Source organism: Microtus oregoni, unplaced genomic scaffold (assembly GCF_018167655.1).
Source record: "Microtus oregoni isolate MIOR12 unplaced genomic scaffold, Mior012 000127F_ref0000509, whole genome shotgun sequence".
Lineage (NCBI taxonomy): Eukaryota > Metazoa > Chordata > Mammalia > Rodentia > Cricetidae > Microtus > Microtus oregoni.
Window position 1 is genome coordinate 2,012,824 of NW_024544770.1, and position 24,755 is coordinate 2,037,578.

Genomic DNA, 24,755 nt, shown 5'->3' on the forward strand with positions numbered 1-24,755 from the left:
GCACTATTCCCTACAGATGCCATGGCTCCTCTCCCCTCCATGACTCTGATAGTGTCGTTTCTCTTGATTGAAATGACTTTCTGTATCCCATGTTCCATTTCAAATCATAACAGTCTGAGGAGCTGAACTCTTTTGTGGCAGCTTTTCCTCTTAATAGCAATTTTCGATGATTTCACTCTGACCTCCCGCAGCATTTGATTCTTGACTTTTGTTCCTATGCCATTTTGTACTTGGGGGTATTTTTTGGGAGTTTGTTTCTTATTTATGTTTGATTCTACAGGAGCCTTTGTTCTTTAAGACTAGGTTCCTTACATTGCACATTAAGTCAGTAGCTTTCCTATGTCTCTGTAGGATCCATGTAAATAGGATCTGCTGTGCAGTCAGTGCTGTACAGCACTTGGTTTGCTTCTTTGTGTTCCTAGTGTGCCATATGTTCCTTAGAGCAGGCAACGTCTCAACAGTGCCCGATATAACTCAGTAGTTACGTGTGTTCCTAACAAGTCAGTCTGCTTCCGTCCAGCTGTGATCTCTTACCTACTCTTCTTTTCACGGACCACATGCTGGTAAATAGAAGGTAGTCCAACAGAGTATGCTTTTTAGAGAAAATATCCAAAGGGGAAGAAAGTATGTGAGTGAAGGCTAGGTGTGTAATTTGGAAGCACACCTCTAGGGTCTCCACATGTGCCTGTGGACAGGAAATGAGACTGAGTGGTCAGGTTATGAAAATGACTTCTAGAAGTTTCTTTGTTAATGCTTTCCTCTTTGGACTATGCTGTCTTTTATCTATTAACAGTTAGGCCAGGAGAGAACCTTCTAATCCGCTTTATTCCCTTGCAAAATGAATATAATGCTATTGCCAACTGATACTCCTGTTTATCAGGGGTTTTTTTGCATTACTTGTGGCCACCGAATAAATTTGTTCGTGCCTTTGGTTCTTCCTCCTGAGATTCCCTTCCCAGTGCTATAGTATAGCTAGCTTGTGTGGTGTGAATGGGATCCAAACTGGAGAAGGTTACCCAATCATTAAGTTGCCCTTAAGGGAGGTAAAAAGTAAAAGCTCGAACCATGTTTTGCTTCCGAAAGATGACTTCCTGTCTGTACCACAGGCGATGCTCTGTTCCAGAAGAACAAGAACGCACTGAAGACTTATACCTGAGCAAGGCTAAGCAACAGTTGAGTATACATGAGGCGGTGCTCTGCTTCCTAGAGCCGAGGGACCACTCTCCCTGTCACAAGACAAAGGCTTGAGGAGGGAGATAGCTCTGCAGGGCTCCGTGCTTGCCCCCTCGCCTGTGTGCTCTGCCCATTCTTCCTTCTGTCACCTTCAGAATGCCTCAACTTGTCCTGGTCTGCTTGGTCAGTCTCCTCCCTGCTCCGTACACTCACGCACACACACGCACACACACGCATGCACAGACACGGAGCGAGAGTTTGAAATCTCTCCAGTAGCATAATTCAGGAATATAGCCCAGTTTCTCTGAACTGCATGAGTGCACTAAATATCACGTTATTTACAGACAGTCTCAGTACGCAGTCTAGACTTACCTGTAACTCACTCTGTAGACCAGGATGGCTTTGAGCTTGCAGTCCCCCTACGTTGGCCTCCAGAATCTAAATAGCACTTTTATCTTCTAGAGATGAAACCGTTGAGAAGAAGCAGCAGCCTATGGAAAGTGACAAGCACCAGGTGAGAGACAGGTCCATTCTTCCTCTTCTCACACCGTTTTCCGCCCCCACAGGATTCAGGTTGAAGACCACTGCCCAGCAATGCTGAGGGTTTCTTCTCGTGCTCTCTTCTTTGGATTGGCTCTTTGAGTTTTGTGTTGATCTTCCGTCGTTGCTGTTCCGATCACTGAAACAGAAGAATGACGTCATTTATTTTCCAGACTTGGATCCGTCCCGGTTCTGGGCAATGGGAATGACACCTTTGTGTCATTAGCAGTTGTGTGCCATCTTCATAAGCTGCTGCTCTTGAGTGTCTGGTTTTCCTGTCTCCTTTCATTTGGGATTCAGGGATCATTCCTAACTCTTTTCTCTTGGGAAGAAGGGTTGGTTCTTTGTGCCTCCCCGCCCCCGCCCATCCCTGCTTTCAGGCTGGCTGGCTTTATAAAGACTCTGCTGTTTTGAATTTTCAGGAGCACTGTCTCTCGGACATGGTTGCCCAGCTCCGGACGCTGAAGGGTGCAATAAGGTTGGCGGTCCTTTCAGGGACACTCCTTTCCTGACAGCCACCATGGCGCCCATGCATCTCTCCCACCCTCCTTGCCTTTCTGCATGACTTCCCTCTCGACCCTAGCTCCCAGAGATCTGCTAGTCGCATGTTAGATACACTTACTTTCCCAGTCGGGCAGGTCAGACTAGTGAGGAGAGAGGCAGTTTAACACTAATAACGCTTCTTCACGTACCCTACTCAATCCGAGGCATGTGAGTAATCACGGTTCATATCCTATGTCTGTACAGAGACCGGGATTTCCAGGACTGCCCTATCCTCATTCAGTTTGCCTTCCCTTTATTCTTTCACCCTAATTACTCATATTTTCTTCATATGCTGGCTCTCCAACAAGATCCCAGGTGCATGTCTCTGTTGTGTGCACTGTGAACATGTGGTAGCCTCTGGCATGTGTCTCTCCTAAACCAGCAGATACTTGCTGCAATGCTTTTCCTCTCCACCCACGTTTTCCACACAGAGCTCGGAAGGATGAAAGCCCAACCTTCACCTGGGTCGCGAGAGCGAAATAGACAGCGATTGGGACCTGGGTTTGTCTTGTGGGTGGGATAGGTCTAGTAACCAATACAAGAGTTGGGAAGAGTCTGTTGGTGTCTAGCTGATAATTAGTGACCGACTGTGTTTGGGGTCAGTGTTCTAGCGTACATTGCTGTGCACTGTTTGCTCTGTTTATTTGGCCAAACATTCTTTCCTAGCATCAGAAGAATTGACACATCTTTTGGTATTTGGCTCAAAGTTGGGATTTTTATGAACTATTTCTTTTTTGTTAGGTCCTCAGTAATCCACCAAAGATTACTACTACACCAGAGATGACTGAACTAAATGACAAGATGATTGGATATGAGCAAATCAATAGCCCGAGCCTTCTTCCATCCGGTGGAGAAGAAAACAAATCACCTCTTCAACTGAAGTGGCTGGATTCCAGTGTTTTTCAGTTTTCCAGGTGACTAAAACCATTATTTGCTTTCAAAAATAAGTCTCAGAGTCTGTTTTCCTGTAGAGTAATTTGATATCACTTATAATACCTATTATATAAACTATATATGTAATGTATGTATGCGCATGTGTTGTCTGACCTCACACTCACAAAGAGATCCACCTCCCTCTTCCTTTCAAGTGCTAGTACTAATGGCGTGTACCACCATTCCAGGTAAGTTTTTTTCTTAACACATGAAGTTCATTCATGAAAATATAGTTTGGGATTGATAGAATTGTGTCTTGCATGCACTCCCTAGTTTTTCCTTCTTATAAATGCTATGTCGAGCCTATATATTTTTGAAATGGTCGCTGTCTTGTGTTTTCTACTGAAGTCTTTGAAAAGTATTAAGTGCTATATAAATAAGGTAATGCTATATAGAAAGTCATTGTCCCTATACTTCATTAATATTAAAGTTTACAGAGGATTCATAGGTCTATGATGTGTTGGCTCTGTGTAAAATTAACTAGTAGAAATGTGTCCTTCATGATCATACACTGTTTACTAGAAAATAAGTCATCCCCAAAAGCTTTTTCTTGCATGACATGGTGGTACAAGTCTTTAATCCCACTGTCCACGAGGCAGAGGCTCCCATGTGTTTGAGCACAGCCTTGTCTGCATAGTGGATTCCAGGCCAGCCAGGTTACACAGTGAGATCCTGTCTGGAAAAAAGTTTGTTCTTGGGCTTCACTTCGTTTACTACTACCTCGTCAATGTTGTTAGTCCATGTAATAGGAAGGAGGATAACTATGAATTTTCTTAGGCGTCTCTGAGGTACTAAAACATACAGCAGCCCCCGTATTGCCACTAGCAATGAACACAGTACTCCTAATTGCCACACCTAGCATTTCTCTTCCTTGCTGTTTTCGTTTGTGAAGGACAAACAGAGAATTGCTCTCAAATAGTAGAAATGTCTACAGTCGTCATTAATGTGATTTCTACAAAACAGTTGTGAGTTTCTCGGTGCCCCTTTTGTAACATAGCATAGGGCAGAGGCCATAGACTATTTCATAAGGGTCAGCTAACCTCTCCCGCTAGTGATAGAGCTTTGCTGGCTCGTTTCTTCTTAGGAAAGTCTTTCAGCCTCATAAACAAAGACTTGTACAAGTTTGCGAGTCCCCTGTACTGTGATTCTTCCACACACAATTAAGCTGTGTAGCTAATACAGGAATTGTTAGATCTCCTGAACATGAGCAGGTGGCCTCAAGAGAAAGTGAACTTTTGGACATAAAGCTATTAGAAGAAGTAAATGACAGTCTATGGGAAAGCGTCCCAAGCCTTGCTTGGAACGTGGTCAGAACTCAGGAAGCAATGTTTAAATCCCAGTCAGATTGAAAGAGCAATTTAGAAAATTGAATTTTGTAGCAAGGGGGTAGAAAACAGTAGTCCACCCTGGTCTCTGTAATTTGACCCTAACTCTACCCTATTGCTTTCATTAGTTTTTCATCATTCATTGCAGGCTTGAAGGGGTGCACAGTAAATATTACTTCTCTTTCTTGGTCGTCTGGCTATTTTCATACCATGTTTTCAAATTCTTACATTTTAATGGCCACTTTTCTTTTTCTGCCTACATTTGTTTGGTAACTCTGTGGTGGCTTATGGAAACCTCAGGGGGATTACGAATGGTATTTGGGATAGTTTAGTATATATGTTCTGGGTGCAGTACTGCACTACATCCATTGGGTGGCATACCTCGTTAGGTTTTATCAGAGAGTTTGTATGAGTCTTTGTGGAATATAAGGTTTATGCTGTAGAGTGCTTTGAAGATTTATGTGTAATTCTATTTTGTTGAGTAAAATTTTTTAGGAGCTAAATGATACCCAATGCTGCTAATACTATATCTTATGGTAAAATTAGCAAATGATAATAATTACACTATTTAAGGCTGCAAATATAGAACCATTCAAGTTTGTTGAGACAGAGTAGCGTATTAGCAGGGCTTTTGTCTGGAAGTGGGAAATGGGGATGTTCACAGGTTTAATAAAATAGAGTTTCTGACAAAAGGGTATTAATGAAGTAATAGGTTTAACCAAGAGTTACAAAGCTTTCCTTCATTATCAAAAACCTAAAACATAATACAAGCCTTTGAGTTTTGTAGTCCTGCTTAATAACTATACAAAATAAAGCCTAGTCTGCTCAGGAGACCTTTAAGAAGTCATGCTGGTGTAGGTTAGAAGGGTCCTCCGTGAAGGTCATTGGAAATGACATTGTGAATAGTCTTCCGCATCTAAAACGGGGAGATTGGAATTCCAATACAATGAAGAATAGATTCAGCTAGGATGTAAGCTGTCAGTCATAACCTTTTATGGGATAACAGCTTACTTCTGGTAAAGAAAGTAATTTACTTCTGTTCATTCATTCTGCTCTATGAAATCTATTCTTTTAGGGTAATAGGGGATCAAGGTGATGGAATAATCAGTGACTAAATATCTCCAGTGTATGCAAGTTCCCTTACAAGTGCTACAAACTAAGGACTAAAATAGCCATAAGTGTACCAGCAAAGGAAACAATTAGTGATTGTAGTTTATGTATATATTGTGACTAAGTTATGACAAGAGCTGATGAGTTTGTATTTTAAAAGATACTTCTGCCCAGGAAAACTCGTTTTACCACGGAGGAGCAAGCCTCTGACTGCTTCCATTTTCCTCAGTTTTGTATTGTGGAAGGTAAATAGAGATTGACCCAAAAGGACTGGGTCTCTCTTCTCCCATCCACCTTTATCTCCCCCAACTTGTAGGGCGGAGGCAATCACTCAGGCAAAGCAAGCTGACAAAACTCGGCCTCCATTGCCCCAGCTCAAGATTGCTCATAGATCAAAGGTTCATTGTGGATGGAGCAAGTGCAGATTCACCCCAGTCCTCATCCATAATGAAGAGATTCATCTCTGGAAGAAACAGGTCATTGTCTTTACTTCTACTTTTTGCATAAGTTGTTCAGATTTGAGAAAAAGGCAAGAATTAAGGTTGAACTCCATAGCTCTATCTAAAGGAACTGACTTATCTAGAGCAAAGTATCAAGAATTTCACACCTAAGGACACTGTCAGAAATAAAATGGGCCATAGATGATGATAGATATTAATTAAGAGGGTGCTTATAACTCCATGATAAAACTTGCAAAAAATAAAATAGCGAGATAGCCAGAATTTTGGTAATGGAAAGAGAGAAAGACAATCGAGGCAAGTTTCTTGAGATGGCAGTTTATTCTGGGTGTCAGCAAGGGTCTGCATAAACACAAACCGGCACCCACTAAGAAACAAACAGAATAGGACAGAAGGTGAACTTGAAACCAATACCCAAGCTGCATTTAGATCAAACAGCAGACAGACAGCAAACCCCCGCCCCCTGGCATGAATTTTACCACCAACCGCTGGCCAAACAATGTTCTGATCCAGTGATGATTCCTAAGAGGCCAGGTTTAAAGATAAAATCACATCCCTGATAATTTGGAATACATATATTTCTGTGCTCTCTTGGAGGTGACAAAAAAGGGACTATCTAAGCTATTAGTAAATGAGTATGTTACAAAAAACCAGACTGCTTAAATTTTGGTGGCAGCTTCCAAATCACAAACAAATAAAATATAAAATGCTTTTTAAAAAAATAACTGGAGAAGTACAGAGAGCAAAAGTGAACGGCCTTGTGCTAGCAGGTCTCATTAAGATTAACAGGTGATTTCTCATAAAAATCAATGGAGAACAGAAGGCATTGGAATGCTACTGTGACTTGGATATGGTTTGTCCCCAGCCAAACTTGGCTTGATATTTAATTGCTAGTGTACCAGTATTCGTCAGACTATTAAGAGGTGTGAACATCATGAAGGTCTCTGTCTTTTGCATGCTCTTCTACTTTCTGCCATGAGTCAGGCTGTAGTGAGACTTTCTCCAGAAGCCAACTAAATCAGCTACCTGATTTTAACAGCATCCAGAACTATGGCCTCAAATAATTACCCCTTTCCTAATAAGATACCCACTCTTGGGTACTCTATTATAACAATGTGAAACAAACTAAAGAAAGATGAAGTATTTAAGGCGATAGAAAAAAGACTGTCAACCAAAAGCTTAATTCCAGTAAAATTATCTTTAAGGCATTAAATGCTATAAATTTATTCTTTGGTGTGTAAATTTATACATTAAATCTGTAAGTGTGTGTGTGTGTGTGTGTGTGTGTGTGTATTATATATAATCTTATATAGCAGACCTGCCATATAAGAAATACTAAAGGATGTTTTGCAGGACAAGAGCTGTCTTTTAGTAATTTCTTATGAAATTAGACAATAATCTGAGTGCTGATAAAGATAATTGTGTAAAGAACTACAAAACAATATAATGTCACTCTTCATTCTATTGACCAATTTAAGGAATAATTACTTAAGACATTTATATGTAATTACATGTATATAGAACTTTATCATTGAACTTATTTTGTATATAAATATAAATATTTTTGACAATAGTAAACAAAGGCAGTGAATGGTATAGCAAGGCTGTACTGGAGTAACAGTACAGAGAGGACCTTTGATGCATAGTCAGAAATGAAGACAGCAAAAATTAAGCAGCGACAATATAAGAAAATTGTACTTGTGCCAGGTGGATGTAGCCCACGCCTTTAATCCCAGCATTCAGGAGGTAGAGGCAGGTGGATCTCTGAATTTGAGGCCAGCCTGGTCTACAGAGGACAGCCAGGCAGGGCTACACAGAGAAAAGCCTGTCTTGAAAATTTTTACTTGCTCTGTTTTCTTCTTATAGATTCATCAAATGATGTAATATTGTAAAAAAGTAATAATTGGTGAAATAATTTTGGGCTAACTAGATGGTTCAGTGGGTAAAGGCACCCGACCCCAAGCCTGACAACCTGATCCCTGGAATTTAGAGGATGAAAGGAGAGAGCCAGCTCCTACACATCCTCTGACTTGAGTATAGAGGCTGTGTGTAGCACATGCTTGTGTACATACGCATACTTACATATGCAAAATAAGTAATCAGCTGGAAAAATAAAAGATAAAATAATAACTTCTTAGACCTGTAAATATTCTACTAAAAGAATCTACATAACATAGAAAAGAAATAATACTGGAGAAACAGAGAGCTAAGAAGGCATAACACAAATGGAAAACAAAATCTAAATAGCCATTATAAACTCTACCATATCAGTAATGAACACAGTGTATCTGCGTTAGACACTTCAGTCAAAAGGCAGATGTGGTTACATTGGATTTCCTTTAAAAGTCTAGATATGTCAGCCAGAGGAGACACTTTAGATTCAAATCTGCAAATGAGTCAAAAGTAAAGGACAGAAACTGCATACCATATAAACAGCAAATTAATAGACCTAGACAGTTATTCTGACACCAGATAAAATATATTCTAATGCCAAATGTGGTGGTGTACACCAGTAATCCTAGCACTCAGGAGGACGGAGCAGGAGGATCGCTATCACTTTGAGGTCAGCCTGCACTACAAAACAAGACAGTTTAAAATTACGTGCATTAAAAAAGGTATTCTAGATCTAAAAAGAGACATTTCATAATGAAAAAGCCTATTGTGAAGGCATAATAAGAAAATCACCATGCTGGGCGGTGGTGGGTGAATCTCTGTGAGTTCAAGGCCAGCCTCGTCTACAAGAGCTAGTTCCAGGACAGCCAGAGCTGTTACTCAGAGAAACCCTGTCTCAAACAAACAAGCAAACAAACAAAACAAAAAAAAAAAACAAAAAAAATCATTAAGTATAACCAAACAGAAGGAAGGAAATGGTTAAAGATTAAAGTGGAAATGAAATGGAGAATAGCAAAACATTAAAAAAGAATCAAGACCAAAATTTACATTTTTGAAAGAGCCAAAAAAAAAAATAAGAAAGAAACCACAAAGCAATTATATTTATGATAGCTTAAAAATATTTAGAATAAGTTTAACAGACTTGGTATAAATAATATCTATACACTAAGAAAAACAAAATATTGTTGAATTAAAGGTAACCTAAATGAATAGAAAGACATCTATCATTTCTGTTACCAGAGGGTTTGTTACTTTAAAAAAATATCGCAGTAATCTCAAACTGGTCTACAGATGCAGTATAAGCTCTTTCAAAATACCAGATGTCTCTGTTGCAGTAGTCAGCAGTGCCATCCTAAAATTCACATGGAAATTCTAGGACATAGAATCAGTACAACAATCTTGAAAGAGAAGGAAGTTAGAGTCTCCTTCGCCTTTAATGATCCACAGTAGTCAGGACAGCGTAGTAGTGGTATAAGGTTAGGCACACACTTCAGTGGAAAAGAAAAGAAACACATAACCTTACATTTATGCTCAATAGATTTGAATGCAACAAAATGAGGATGAATCCCTAACCCCGCACTATACACATGTAACTGACAGGAGCTTTCAGATCTAAGTGTAACAGCTAAGTGTGAAACCTTTAAAATAAAGAGTAACATTTTATAACCTTGGACAAGGCGATAGTTTCTTGGATATAGCACCAAAAATGGAAGGAATGATGAAAAATAGTTTAATTGATAGCTGTAAAAAAAATAAAAGATTTGAGAAGCTACAGAGGTGGCGGCTCAGTTATTAAGAGCACTTGCTACTCTTCCAAAGAACCCAAGATCAGTTCCCAGCACCTACAACCACCTCTAACTCCAGTTTCAGTGAAACCCTCTGCTGGCCTTTGCAGGTACTAGGCACACATGCAGTGTATGTACATAAATACATGCAGGCAAATTCTCATACATGACTGAAAATACATAATAAATCTTTAAGAACAAAAGGAGCCAGGCAGTGGTAGTGTACACCTTTAATCTCAGCACTCGGGAGGCAGAGACATCTCAGTGAGTTCCAGGCCAGTCTGGTCTACAGTATGATTTCCAGGATAGCAAAAACTGTTACACAAAGAAACCCTATCTCAAGAACAAAAACAAAACAAAAAAGAGGTGCGAAGAACCTTGATTATCAAGGTAATAAAAGGCTGAGGAAGAAGAATTGGGATTTCAAGGCTAGCTTGAGTTGTAGTGAAACCCTGTCACCAAAAATAATAGCAGCAACAACAATAAAGTAAAACCAACTACCCATAGAGTTGAGGGAGACCACTTTAGAAAAGTTGTATGTAATAAAGGGTTGGAATCCAGACTGTATAAAGCCTGTTACATCTCACTAATGAAACAGCTTAATGGGCCAGTGAAGATACACAGATGACGAATAAGCAAATGAGTTTAGTATCAGTAACCATCAAGGATCTACAAATCAAAACAAAAAACCAAAATGAGCTTTTACTTCACAGCCAATAAGATTGCTATCTTCAATAAGGCAGATAATTTGCGTTGGTGATGATGTGGCGCAAGCAGAACTTTTGTGTATTGATATAAATGCAAAATATTGCAGTTGCTTCAGTAGAGAAGTCTGGGAGTGTTAAATGTTTTCAAATAGTTTATGATCCAGTAATTCCACTTCAAAATATATATTCTAGAAAAGTTAGAATGTGTATTCATACAGAAACTGTACATGTGTTCATAGCAGCATTGTTTACAGTAGACAGAAGGTAAAAGCAGCTGAAATTCCCATCATCTGATAAGCTGATAGAAAATATATAATATCCTCATCAATTTCTTTCCTTATTGTCTTACAGTTTTTATTATATGACTTTCACTTCCTTAGACTTATTCCAAGGCATTTTAATTTTCTGAGGCTATTATGAATGGGATTGTTTCCCTAATTTTCTTCTGAATATGTTTGTTGTTTATTTGTTTATATATAGAAAGGTTGCTCTCTCTGTGTCTCTTTCTCTCTGTGTGTGTTTCTGTCTCTCTGTCTCTCTCTCTCTGTCTTTCTCTCTCTCTCTCTCTCTCTCTCTGTGTGTGTGTGTGTGTGTGAGAGAGAGAGAGAGAGAGGGGGGGGGGGGAGAGAGAGGGAGAGAGAGGGGGAGAGAGAGAGAGAGAGAGAAAGAGAGAGAGAGAGAGAGAGTTGATTTTGTTTCCTGATACTTTCTTTGCTAAATATATTTATCACATGTAGGAAATTTGTGGTTGAATCTTTAATATGTTGAGATAATGACTTTGAATCCCTAAATTCTCTGGGAGTTTTTAGATTAAAAAAAAAGAAATTTGACAAAATCCGACATCCCTTGGTGATAAAACTCCATCATGAAGGGATGTTGGGTTTTGTCAAAGGTCTTTTTTGTATCTAATGAGATGGTCCTGTTTTCTTTAATGATGTGGCCCCTGGTAGGTCAGCCACACTCCAGGGTAGGCCCACTCTCAAGACTAGTCTAGTAACATGAACTGTGATGAGGGTAAAAAGTGAGAGGAAAAATTAGGGAGCTAAGGAGAAGAGGAAAAGTAGGAAGGGGAGGAGTTGGGAGAGGGGGTGAATATGATCAAAGTACATTTTATAATATTCTCAAAAATAAAATATTTAAAGTTAAAGAGCTATACAATGGAATATTACTTAGCCATGTAAAGGACTGGTAATAATGAACTTTTTCTTACTATAATGAAATGCTCTAGGCTGTGTAACCCTATGGAAAATCAGATGTATTTAACTTAGTTCTGGAAGCTTTAACTCTAACTAGCACATCCCTAACTCTGGAGAAGGAAGGCCTTCTTGCTGGCAGAGTGCTGAGACAGTGCAGGGCATCACATGGCAAGAGACGGAGCACACATCTGTGTCTGCATATGTGTTCTATATGTTGTCAGTCTCTGTCAGTCTCTTTCCCTCGCCACTGTCCTCTTCTGTGTTTCTCCCTATGTTCTGATGACCCTCACTAGTAATCATTAGAGCTTTCCCCTAATGGCTTTATCTAACCCTAATCACCTCCCAAAGACCCTACCTCCAGACATACTTGAATTGAGTTTCCATATTTTGTATCTCACAAGGGGGATTAGATTTTTACATGTAAATTATTGGGGTGCATACTCAAACCATATCAACACCAGAGAGACAATAATATACCGATACACCTTGGATAAATGTTGGAAACACACTAAATAATAGAGATCAGTTATGAAAAGCCGGGCTTGTTATCCCAGCTGTTCAAAGTCTGAAGCAGAGAACTGCCGTTGATAGACATGCATACTCTAAATGGGTAAATGCACAGCATTTTAAAAAGAGGTTGTCACAAATGAGTGCATACACACTGTACAGAAGCCACAGTGTTGATTCTTACTTTTGCCTATCATGGTGTCTTAAACAGAGTCAAAAACAAGATAATGAATGTCCAAAAACTAAAATATTCTAATTTCAATATAGTCTTCTGCATGTTCTTTATGAAGTAGCCAACTCACAGTCAAACAGAGAGGAGTGCTGCAGGAAGCATTTTGAGTAGCAGAAGGATGGTTTGTGTAGCTGTGTCAGAAAACGTAAAAGGCTTAGAAGATAATTTAAAATATAAAGTAACAACAGATAATGTGGTAAAAAAGAGAAAATGAAAAGAAAGCAATGTTGTTGAATTCCAAACATATAAAACCTACAATTAATCTTTACCCAAGGAGCAGGTGTAGGTCTTGTATTAGGATCGATTCCTAGAGGGCAGAACCAGAGTTTCTGGAGAAATATAGAATAAATAACAGAAATCCATAGTTCTGTTTTTGTTGTGTGTTTTTTTCTGTGTAGCCCTGGTTGTTCTGGAACTCGCTCTGTAGACCAGGCTGGCCTTGAACTCAGAGATCCACCTGCCTCTGCCTCCCGAGTGCTGAGGTTAAATACATGGGTCACCACCACCTGGGATAATAATCCTATTTTGATTTCCACTTACATGAAAGTTTTGTTCCTCTGTTTCTACCACATTAAGTGCTCTCTGTCAAGGAGGTGCTAAGTCTGTACTCAAGTATGATGTGCACACATACATGTACACTCTTATCCCATAGATGGTAACACATCTTATAAAAGAATATTAAGATTGCTCCAAGCGGTCCTGGGGAGATAGCTCAGTTGATAAAGTGCTTATTACTCAAGTGCAAAGCCCCAGGTTCCATCCACAGCACCCACATAACAAGCCAGATTCAGCAGTGCCTGCTTGTAATCCTGTCACTGGGGATACAGAGACAGAAGAGTCCCTAGGGACCTGCTCTCCCACTAACCTTGCCTGGAACCTTGCCTGGTCACAAGCCCGAGCCGCAGTGAAAACCCTGTCTCAGAAAACAAGGTAGATGAATCTTGCAGAACTGCACCTGATGCTGACCACTGGCCTTCACATGCAGTATGCATGTGCATCCACACACGCAGTATTACAGAAAGTCAAAGTACCATGCAAGCAGGATTTAAATGTGTAATGCTAGAAAAGAGAGAGTTGTTGTGGCCAAATGGATCACAATAAGAAATCACCCAGCAATTCAGTTTGTCTGGTGTTTGTCTAGTAATGGAAGATAAAGCTAGGGCCAAATTATATACCCCAGCTCTGCCACTTAGCAGCTGCAGTCAATTACAACCTTTTCCTGACCGTCCCTTAAAGCAGTTAAGATAATATTCCTGCCTGCCTTCCAATTGAGAGAATCAGATAAGGCTTAACACACTACCTAGCATAGAGGTTCCTTGTGTTTTGGCATGGGAAGATTTGATTGTCCAGTTAAGACATTTAGACTTTTATGTTAGAGGCAGCAACACATAAAAAGTTTTTAAAAAGGAATTAAATATGTTGAAGCCTGACTTTAGGAGATTACCATAGTGAATGAGCTGGCCGGGGGGGGGGGGGGGAGGTCATAGGAAGCCGCTGCAGCCATCCAGAAAGGTAATGGTACCCTAACCAGCATCTTGGGAGTGTAAGTCACCACATAAAACTGTAAAAATTGCCACCAGTTGGATGATGTTAACACCAGTAAGAAACAGGAGAGAAGAAACATGTTTGAAGGAGCATGTCAGGAGTCAGTTTTATACACACCGAGTTGGAGATACCATTGGTACCTCCAGGAAGAAAGGTGTGCTAAGCAGTTCTAAAGTCAGTATTGGGGTTAGGACTTAGGAGAATGAGGGGGGGGTTCTCGTAGGTTGGAGCCAACAGTCTGAGATTCCTAAGAGGAAAGATCATAGTCAAATCGGAAATTGTTATGAACAGAGCCCTTAGAGTTGGGCAAATGAAGATCAGACAAATAATACAACTTTATTTACTTTCACAAAACTTGTTTTTGTCTTTGTTCTTTTTTTTTTTTTAAGACAGCTTCAGTGTGTAGCCTTCCCTGACAGGCCTGTAGCCCAGGCTGGCTTCAAAGTTCCATCAATCTTCCTGCGTCAGCTTCCTAAGGGCCGAGATTAGAGGCATGCACCACTGTGCCCAGCGTTTCTTTCTGCGTAGTATTGTACAAACTGCTAAAAGGATATCACAGGAGCTGTTAAGATGGCAGGCCCGTTTGGATTCCAAGAAACTCATAGAGTGTTCTCAGAGGTTAAGATTGAGAGGTTTCACAGTTGCCCTCCGAAGCCACAGAGACATGGGTGGCCTTGAGGTCCTCTGAGGAGGCTAGTTACGTGCCTGATCCTTTCTCACCCAAAGTTCAACAGCTGGTTTTTTACCTTGGCATCTCTTGGTCACCTGGAGAGGGGGTGATTACAAGAAGGGAAATGGCTTTCCAATCCTTCTGCCTATTGAAGATCACTATGGATTTCTCTGGCACCAACTGTTTTGATAGATTCTTTACCCGTTAGTGTAGTTGTTTGTTTTTTACTCTTTACTCTTTAGGGGCCTGCCACTCAGCTCCCACATAAATCACACACGAGGGCTTATTCTTTCTATGCATGTCTGGTCTTAGCTTGGCTTATTTTTAGCCAGATTTCCTTAACTTAAATTATCCCATCTACCTATTGCCTCTGGACTTTTCCCTTTTCTTACTTCTGTAGATCTTTCTTTCACTCTGACTCTGTGGCTGGCTGTGTAGCTCGGGGACTAGCCTCTAGTGTCCTCGCTCCTTCCTCTCTTTTGCTACCGTTTCTCTCTTTTTCTATTTCTGTTTATTCTCTCTTCCTGCCAGCCCCGCTTATCCTTTCTCCTGCCTTGCTATTGGCCACTCAGCTATTTATTAGACAAATCAAGTATTTTAGACAGGCAAGGTAACTCAGTTTCACAGACTTAAACAAATGCAACGGAAAAGAATGAAACACATCTTTGCTTCATTAAACAAATGTTCCACAGCATAAACAAATGTAATACATCTTAAATTAATATTCCATAACACATTAGTGCTTGTAGTAGCCAGAAAGGGAAGGTGATTTGAGGCCATGGAATCTGGCTTTCCCTGAAGAACAAAGGGAGCTCCAGTTTGGGCCTGACCAAGTGAAGGTGTTGGTCATAATGGGGAAATAACTTGATCTGATTGGTTTACTTTCTTTGTTTCTAATCAGGGCCTTGTGTTTTAATTAACTTTTACAAGGGAATAGTGGGCAATAGACATAATCCACTTGGCTGGCAAGGAATTGTGTGGAGTACTATTGCAATATAAAAACATGCTAAGTCTTTGATACTGGAGGGTTTGTGATACTTTAAAATTAACGAGCTGGCTTTCTTTTCTGCATACACCGCTAGGCTTTTTTTTTTTCCATTTTAAAAGTGCACTTTTTCATTTTTATTTTTTTTTCTTTTTTTATTGAGAAAAGGAGAAAAAAAAAAACAAGTTTCCACCTTCTCCCAGCCTCCCATTTCCCTCCCCCTCCTCCCACCTAGGCTTTTTTAAATGACCTTTTATTCCATCTGTGTTAAGAGATTCTGTGTGTGTGTGTGTGTGTGTGTGTGTGTGTGTGTGTGTGTGTGTGTGTGTGTTTAGTTTTTGTTTGTCTTCCTCTATTTGCTTTTAGGAAGCTTGACAGTTAGGGTGGTTTAAAATTCATTTTGAAAACATTCTACCAAGGTCAGTCCCCTCCTGTTTTCTTCTAACAAGGCTATTTTATGCTAACCCTTAAAACCTACCAACTTTATTTCTCTCCTAGCCCCAGCTGTCAATTCATCCAGTTGCACGAGTGAAGGGGTTGAGGCTTGGGGAGGGGGCTGAATTGTTGTACTACTTGATGTAACAAAATGTGTTAGATCGGGTAACTTTACAAGAAACAAAATGTTTGTATAGCTCACAAGACTAGAGATTCAAGGGCACGGTGTTGCTGCTTTCATCTTGGCTCTGGTAAAAGCCTTATGGTGGGTGGGATCACAGTATTAGGGTTGTGTGCAAGAGCAAGTCATTACATCTTTTACAGCATCTGATTTTCCTGAGAACTAACTCAGGGTCCCACGAGTGCTACCCAAATCCCTTCTGAGGATAACACAACGCTCCCCCCACCCCCAGCCTGTGACCTAACAATCTCCACAAGGGGCTTCCTAGTAAAAGTCCCACATCATCTGTTAACATTGACACGCTAGGGACAGCATCCAGTACACTCTCAGGAAGAAAGCATCTCTTGGCCGTGGCAATAATAGTCCTACCCTGAAAGAATATGTGCCTTGAGGAGGGGATTTGTAGAGTAAGAATATTCTTAACCTGTACTGTGACAGCTTACAATTTTGTTTCTTCTTTCTGCAGTAAATACAAATTGATCCTAAGTGAGGAGCCTGTGGAGAAACGAAGGAGGTTCCAAAATGATATGACACCATCTCCTATAGATTACTCCATGTCCAGTCCTTACAGGAGGGGAGAGGCCACTATTGCCGACCTAGGAGGAGAGGACAGCCTTGAGAAATCCAGTTCTGAGAGAAGCACACCACCATACCTCTTACCAGAATACCCAGAAGCAAACAAGAGCACAGGCCACAACAGGGAAGCTCCAGCACTTTGTCTAGGGTCCCAAGACCAAGACCAGGAGTCCCTGCTTTCTGAAGAATTAGAAGATCAGATGCCAATATTGGTAGCAGAAGAATCTAACCGGAGTAGCGAGAATAGAGAAGTGAATGAAGGGCCTTTTGTAGCGGTGGTCAGAGTTGCGAAGGGACTTGGAGATTCAGGAGCTCCCATCCAGCTATTCCCTTTCAACTGGGAGGAGTTTGTAGGCAGAAGAAAGGCAGCAGCGGAACCTTGGAACCTGAACCCTTATTCTCCTGTGGCCCCTGCCACAGCTACTGCAGGCAAAGGAAAAGGCTACCAGGAGAGTGGAAGTCGGAACATGCCAAAGATAAAGAACCAGAGAGAACTGGAAGAATTGAAGAGAACCACAGAAAAACTGGAGCGTGTTTTGGCTGAAAGGAATCTGTTCCAGCAAAAGGTTTGGGCAATGCCTTACCAGTAGGGATAAGAAGAGGTCATTGTAACCAAGGGACAAGGGCAGTGCTTCTCAACCTTCCTAATGCTGCAACCTTTTAATATAGTTGATCATGTTGTGGGAACCCCTAACTATAAAATTGTTTTATTACTTCATAACTCTAATTTAGCTGTTGTTATGAATCATATTGTAAATACCATGTTTTCTGATAGTCTTAGGTGATCCCTATGAAAGGATCATTTGAAATCCCATTGGGTCATGACCCACAGGTTGAGAACCACTGGACTGGGGTACTGATATTTTGGTGGTTTCTTTCATATTCTGAAGCTTTTAAACAAAATATGCCGTTAAACTAGTCTGTGGTATTCTCAGATTGAGAGGACCCTAATGGGCTTTCCCTCTGTATTTTAGGTTTGACAAGAGATTTGCATAAGTATAATAAAGCATTATAAATAATAGAACCACAGGATAGATTTAGTAGAAATGGTTCGGGATACTCTAACTTTTGGTTGTATTGATCACTGACTTTGTCTTTCTTGGAATGCAGGTAGAGGAGCTGGAACAGGAGAAGAATCACTGGCATTCTGAATTTAAGAGAGCTCAACATGAATTGGTGACCTATAGTACCCAGGAGACTGAAGGCTTATACTGGAGCAAGAAGCACATGGGTTATCGCCAAGCTGAATTCCAGATTCTGAAAGCGGAGCTAGAAAGAACCAAAGAGGAGAAGCAAGAACTAAAAGAGAAACTGAAAGAGACAGAGACACAACTGGAAGTATTGCAGAAGGCCCAGGTCTCCTGCCAGAACACAGAGAGAGATGACTTAGAAAGGTTAATTACTAGGGTTTAGTTATCACCTTGTGAGTACTAAGGGGAATTATCCACTAAGACCCCCAGTTTACTGGTCATAGGGGAGAAAGTCTTAATTCATTGACCACCACGGATTGAGTAATTATTCCTTAGAAAGCCGCAGCCAGTCTCCCCGTGTTTGATGGCATGGTTCTGTCTGCCTTCTTCCTACCTCATGGAGACCTAATTATTAAGACCTATAGGCCCATTGTGCAGGAACTTCGTATTATTCTGTTGGCTAATGACTTCCTGTCATCTCTTCTCCTATCCCCTCACTCCATTATACAGGGCTTTGGCAAAGCTTACGCGGCTACGTATCCACGTCAGCTATCTCCTTACTTCTGTCCTCCCTCACTTGGAGCTTTGTGAGATCGGGTATGACTCAGAACAAGTGGATGGGATCCTGTACACAGTGCTGGAGGCAAATCGCATACTGGATTGAGCACCAGACTATATATCCTCTCCTAGCTTTCTCTTTTCTTTACTGCCTGTGTACTATATGTCTCCCCCAGCTGCTGCTGCTTCTTCTTCCCTTCTCCCTTCATATCCCTCCCCCAGCCTCCTTCTTTCCCTTTCACCTTTATGCCTTATATTGAAAGTCTTTGAATAAGTCCTGGTTCTTAATCAGTGTACTTTGCATTCAGTGTGGGTGTGAAGAAAGAGGCCCATTAAATAGCCTTTTAAGAGTCCAGGAACAGAAAAGCAATAGTCACCAAGTTAGGTGACTGGAAAGCACTAATTTTCATGATCTAGATATGTGGCCTATTTCGTGTTCTGCTAATGGTTCGTCTTCATTTGGGTTAAATCAGTCAGCAAATGTTGGGTCCAATTCACCTGGTGGGAAAAGTCATGCTGCCAGCCCTGCCAGGGTTCTAACAGTCTAGCCGGAAGCACAAGTCACAGCAAGTTAGCTAACTATAAAAGAAGGGTATGGTGTGCCTGAGTGGTATAGGCGTGGCATGGAAGACAGAGGCGAGCAACTTAAAGGAAGGCAGTACACCATAAGTGGGACCTAATGAAGGTTAAGGAGTGAGCATAGCAACGCTCTTAATGACGGTTGTTGCTTAAGTGGTAGGATTATGGTTGATATTTTCCTTCTTCCTATCTTCTTGCCCTTTTCAAATTTTCTATTACATTCTCGTTGTTCTTCTTATGTTGCAAAATAAATTGTTTTGAAAGCTAACAAGTAGGCTTGAGTTTGGGTGTCAAATGAGACATTTATGAAAGTCTAAAGTCATTTTACATTTATACTTTCTGTTGAGTTTAACAGTACCTCTGGAGAGACAGCATAAACAAATGTGCAGAAATCCACAAGGTGAAAAATGTGTTTGGTAAGACTGATAGGTTTGCATAAAAGGAACCTACCAACCAACTCACCAGTTCCCCACGGTATTATTATTTTAATAATAGATATGTGAAAATAAATATACGAGGATCACAATTTATGTATCACTACATTGTTAAATTCCAGGTATCAAAAAATATTTTAGATTAGAAAGATTTAGTTGCTATCCCTTGTAGTGTAACTGCATAATTTCTAGGCTATTCAGAGTGATACTCATGAAAAGAAGGTATTTTATGAATCCATTGCTTTATTATATTTATGTAGTATATAGTCTGCAAGTACTCCTGAAAATACGCTGAACAGTGATGGTATATATAATATATATATATATATTATATACACATATAAGTATACATACATATATGTATATCTATACATACACACATACACCTATGTATGTGTGTATGTCTGCATTGAAAACTAGGATGCAGAGGATAGGAATAATAACAGGAAGGCAGAATCCACCAGCAGTAAAAGGATTCCCTAGTATAAACAAAACACTTGGGGTAGTCATTCTGTTTTCCTCAGTAGATTTATTTCAGAGGACTGTCCCAAGGATACCTTACCTCCTTTGAAGGGAGGCCCATCATAAATAAATGTTCCTGGGAGTCTGTGGAGAATATGATGAGGCCATAGCCAGGCTTCCCCATTAGAATGGTACCCAAACATACCCGTGCTCCTACCACTCTATCTCACCGCAGCTCTAGCAGGCTGTATTATTATCTTCTGTTTCCGACATTTGCATCAGTATATCTAAGACCTCGGTTGTCTCAATGGGCTTATTAACAAGAGAAGGATCACATGCAATTATTTTCTCAGTGATACTTGTTTGTCAGATGGGGACGGGGAAGGGTGGGGTTTAGCACAAATCCGAATACTATGAATGGGAGCCCAGGCAAGGAGGAATTTCAGTGAATGGAAAGTTCAGCCTGTGTAGCCGTTTGTTGGATGTGTGGGGGGAGGCAGATAATGGAACTCTAGAGGGGAAAAGATTGAAAACTTAACTCATCTTTACCGGTGCTTCCTGTCTGTACAAACTCCCCGGTTCGTGTCCTGTCTGCCCATGGCTTTGAACTCACAATTTTTCTTCCAGCGGCACCCACCTGTGTTAGTCTCTCTGCTCCAGTGGCAGAGCCTTTGCTTTCTTACCTGGTTACCTTGATACCATACAGACACTTATGGTAAAATTCAAACCTTTTACAAATGTCCTACAAGACCTCCTACCTGTATGTCAGCAGTTTTCCATGGTGTTTCCTTCTGGAAACATGGCACACTGTCAGCTAACCTCAGAGGCTACTCTGGTACTCTGCCCTCTGATACATTCTGTGACCTCACTGCAATAAAAGGATTCTCTAGTTCCAGACAATACACTTTGAAAGGTGACCCATCCTAGATAAACAGTCCTGTACACCTTGAATTCATGTTAAATATCACTGTGGAAAGACTGGAGTATTGCCCATCCTTACCAGAAGCCGTGATCTAGTATCAAAACAGGTACTAACAATGAAAAAAACAGAGGTGCCTCCTCCTGGCTTTCCTCTGAGGTTAACATAAATCTCCTTACAAATATTTCCCTTTACTTGTCAGTTAGCATGTAGGTGCTTATTATCTCACTTCTTGACAATTGAAATCGATTCTTAATTGGCCTCCTTCATCTCCTATTCCCATTCCTCGGTAGGCACTTCTTAATATCACTAAACAGCTCTTAACATCTTATCAGGTCATGTCTCTGAACAAAAACTGGCTATTACTCACTTTTGCCCACAAAATGTTATACAAATTCTTTAGCGTGGTTCTCAAGCCCTGTGTTGTCTGGGGTACCCTCTTCTGTACACCCATCTTCCAACAAGCCAAATACAAAGCTCTCTTCCATCCACGTTGAGCTGCTTTTCGATTTCTAAATGTACCTTCGGATTTTTGTCCTCTGCCTTTCCTAGTCCACTCCTGAAATGTTCTTAATCATCTTTCCTTTGGTTCTAATGCCAACTTATTTCTGAAGATTCCTCTAGCCCAGGAAGGCATGAAATTTTTCTTTGGACGTGTTAAGCCTTGTGCCACTTATAAGACTTGTGTCATAAACTTCCTATTAGAAAGCTCCAGATTGATATTCAACTGCCTACTTGACATTTACACTTACATAGCTCACAGACATTTCAAGAAAATCATGCTAAGAATAAACAGCGCCATACCCCAGGACTTCTCCCCCACAGTTCTTCATGTTAGGAAATGGCACCTCCTCCCACCCAGTTGCTTAAGCTAGAAACCTGGAAGTCATCCTTAATTCCTCTTCTCATTCCCTGCATCCAGTCTGTCAACATGTCTGTTGTTTCTATTGCCAGTGTATAATCTTTACTCTACTCGCTTTTACCACAACAGCCTTAGTCTAAACTCCCATCCTTCCTTCGCTTGGATCATAACAACTAACAAGAGACTGTGGGAACTCTCTTGTGCTCACAATTAATTGTTCTATCGTTAGAAAGAGTGTGTTTTTAAAAACGAAAATACAAATCAAATCATGTGACTCTGCTTAAGGCAATAAGTCACTTCTCATTCGCTTCCCATTTGATTTAGAGTAAAATCACCCCCCCATTACAATGTCCTACAAGACCCCTGCTTACCTCTTACGTTGGTCTCAGTGATCTTCCATCACTTACCTCTTTACATCCCCCCTCCTCCCCGCTCCCCCCCACACTTGGCTTCCAGCTGAAACATACCAAGCTCTCGCTTAAGCTCAGAGCCCTCATCTAGATGATGCCTTCTCCTGAGATGTTCTCTCCCCATTTTGTCCAACTGCAATGCTGTGTTTCCAGTCTTGCCATGGTTCACTCTTCTTGCTTCTATCTTCTTCCTAGATATGCCTTGCATTTTTCTCTATTTCTACCATATTATCTTGCCACAGTTTCCTTGTTTGTTTCCAGCTCATAGCAAAGCTTATATACTTAGCCATTTTCATTCATTCAACAAACTTTGGAGTGCCTGCTATGTGCTGAGTGATACCCAGTGGTGAATCTAACACGCACTGTTTTTATATACCTGTTTCAGTAAGTTCTATAAGGCCATACTGGTTTGCTAACCACTGTATCCTACTCCTTATCCTAGTACCTGGGATATAGTAAAGAAGCAATGAATGGTTTAATGATAGAATTGTGTTTTCTTCATATCTCCACCTCTGATCTAAAACAATTTCCCATTCATTGAGGAGGGTATATAAATCAGTGTGAGTGAGGTAGATAACAATCCTGGGTGTTAAGCTCTTAAAATGAAAGGCTAACACAGTAGGTGCTTCAGGCTATAGGAGTGGGCTTGTTGTGAGCAGCCTGGTGTTTCTCTTTAGTGACTCTTCAGTATGAATAATTCAACTATGAAAAAGAAAAGGGAGATGGGTGGTCTTTACACAAACAATCTGAATAAATACTGAGAAGTACAAAATTTAACCAGGAGACTACCGTACAGACCAGATCTTGCGAGTAAGAACTAAACAGAAAAAATTCTAAGAATTACTCTTCAGTCTTTTCAAGTGATGGTGGTTCGTTTCAGCTGTTAAAAAAAAGAGAGAGAGTTATCCAAAAGCTAAGAATAGAGCAGGCTTCGAGGAAGCGAGTTCCACGTGTGTGTTATTGGATGAACAAAAGAGCACCTGTGATAACCAGACCAGTGAACCTGTGGCACCAGAGTTCAGGAAGGTCTGTTTGCCCTGCTTACACATTGTCTGACCTAACAATTTAGAGGAAGAGGCTGCGTTCTTAGTTCCCAGGACAATCTCGAGGTAAAACATGTTTCAGAACCCTGTGCTGTGAACTAAAGCCCCTTCCTGTAGCACTACATTAGGAGTGAACTATAACACTCTTCTCGAGGATTCTCTGTGTAAGGTCAGGCAAAGGCAAGTACAAGTTCCCCTAAAGACTGGCACATTTCACGAGGACCACCCTACCTCATGATTTATATCGGGAACCATGAGTTCTGATTCAGAAGTCAGCGCGAGCTGGAGAGATCTCTCGGTGATTAAGAGAGCTTGCTGCTCTTGCAGAGGTTCAGTTCCCAGCACCCGTACTGGGGAGCTCCCAACTGCCTCCAGCTTTTGCCCCAGGAGGTCTGAACCCTAGTCTGGCTCTGCAGACAGCTGCATGCACATAACTGATAACAAAGTGGATCTTTAAAAAAAAGTCGGGGTGAGTTGTTCGTCAGCCCAGCACTCAAGAGGCTGAGGCACAAAGATCCATAGTCAAGGCCAGTGTTGACTGCACAGTGAGATCGGGTCTCACAAATAAAGGCACATGTTTGGATAATAAACTAAATAGTTGTAAGAACTGACCTCATAGCCCTGGGTATACAAAAAGTAGTTCATAGATGAGACATGAGTAGCAATTTAATTTTATTCATTGGCCCTGAATATTGAGGTGGGGCTTTGTGCACGCTAAATATACATGTTACTGGTGAACTATAAACCCCACCCAGTTTTGTGATGGAAAAAAATCTAAAGACAAAAGTTTTGTAACTCAGCATTTTGGTGTGAATCGCCATAAACCCCCAGCCCTCTTTTCGATAATGTTGTACAAATGCTTTCATTGCTTTCTGCATGCAAAACACATTCTTCACATCTGCATGCAAAACACATTCTTCACATCTGCCCATTGTTTTCTGAAAGCCATAGATGATAACTTAAGAGAAGAATAAGAAAAGGTGCCCAGCTCCCCACATCTACTCATCCAGATGAGCCCTGAAAGTCTAAAGAATTGGAAGGTGCAGAATGAGGAGAGCATGTCCCAGTTATTTGGGAGTAGTATAAATAATCACATTATGGTAGCAGGGATACGGGAAGATGGAAGGTAGCACAAGGGTTAAAGTGAACATCCAGCTTGAAGTACTTTGTATCCCAAAGAACTTTGGGAGGTTCTGAATTAGAAAGTGGCTGTTGAAATCTCCTAAGCAATCTGTAAGTTCAGGAAATTAGCCCCAGTCTGTTGTGCATGAGGACTGGGGTCTCCTCTAGCAGTGGGATACAGTGAGTGCTTAGTTTTCTTCCACTCCACCACTACATCTCTCTCTCTCTCTCTCTCTCTCTCTCTCTCTCTCTCTCTCTCTCTCTCCCTCCCTCCCTCCCCCTCCCTTCCTCCCTCCCTCCCCCCTCTCTCTCTCTCCCTCCCTCCCCCCTCCCTCCCTCCCTCCCCCCCCCCCTCTCTCTGAGAGAGAGAGAGAGAAAGTGTA

General features: G+C 41.0%; 1 protein-coding gene across 2 annotated transcripts in view; it reads left to right on the forward strand.

The window, feature by feature from the left end:
- The window catches only part of Morc4 (MORC family CW-type zinc finger 4), a 63,281-nt gene extending 43,898 nt beyond the window's left edge, over positions 1–19,383 (forward strand). Inside the window, exons 12-17 of one of the 2 annotated variants that reach the window (XM_041646268.1) lie at positions 1,107–1,172; positions 1,636–1,687; positions 2,998–3,170; positions 16,684–17,359; positions 17,904–18,187; positions 18,494–19,383. In XM_041646268.1, coding sequence (XP_041502202.1) covers positions 1,107–1,172; positions 1,636–1,687; positions 2,998–3,170; positions 16,684–17,359; positions 17,904–18,187; positions 18,494–18,647 — 1,405 coding nt within the window. In that variant the 3' untranslated portion in view covers positions 18,648–19,383. Of the gene's footprint in view, positions 1–1,106; positions 1,173–1,635; positions 1,688–2,997; positions 3,171–16,683; positions 17,360–17,903 lie in introns of both variants that reach the window. The other variant, XM_041646269.1, reaches the window with a different exon arrangement.
- The last annotated feature ends 5,372 nt before the right edge of the window (positions 19,384–24,755 follow it).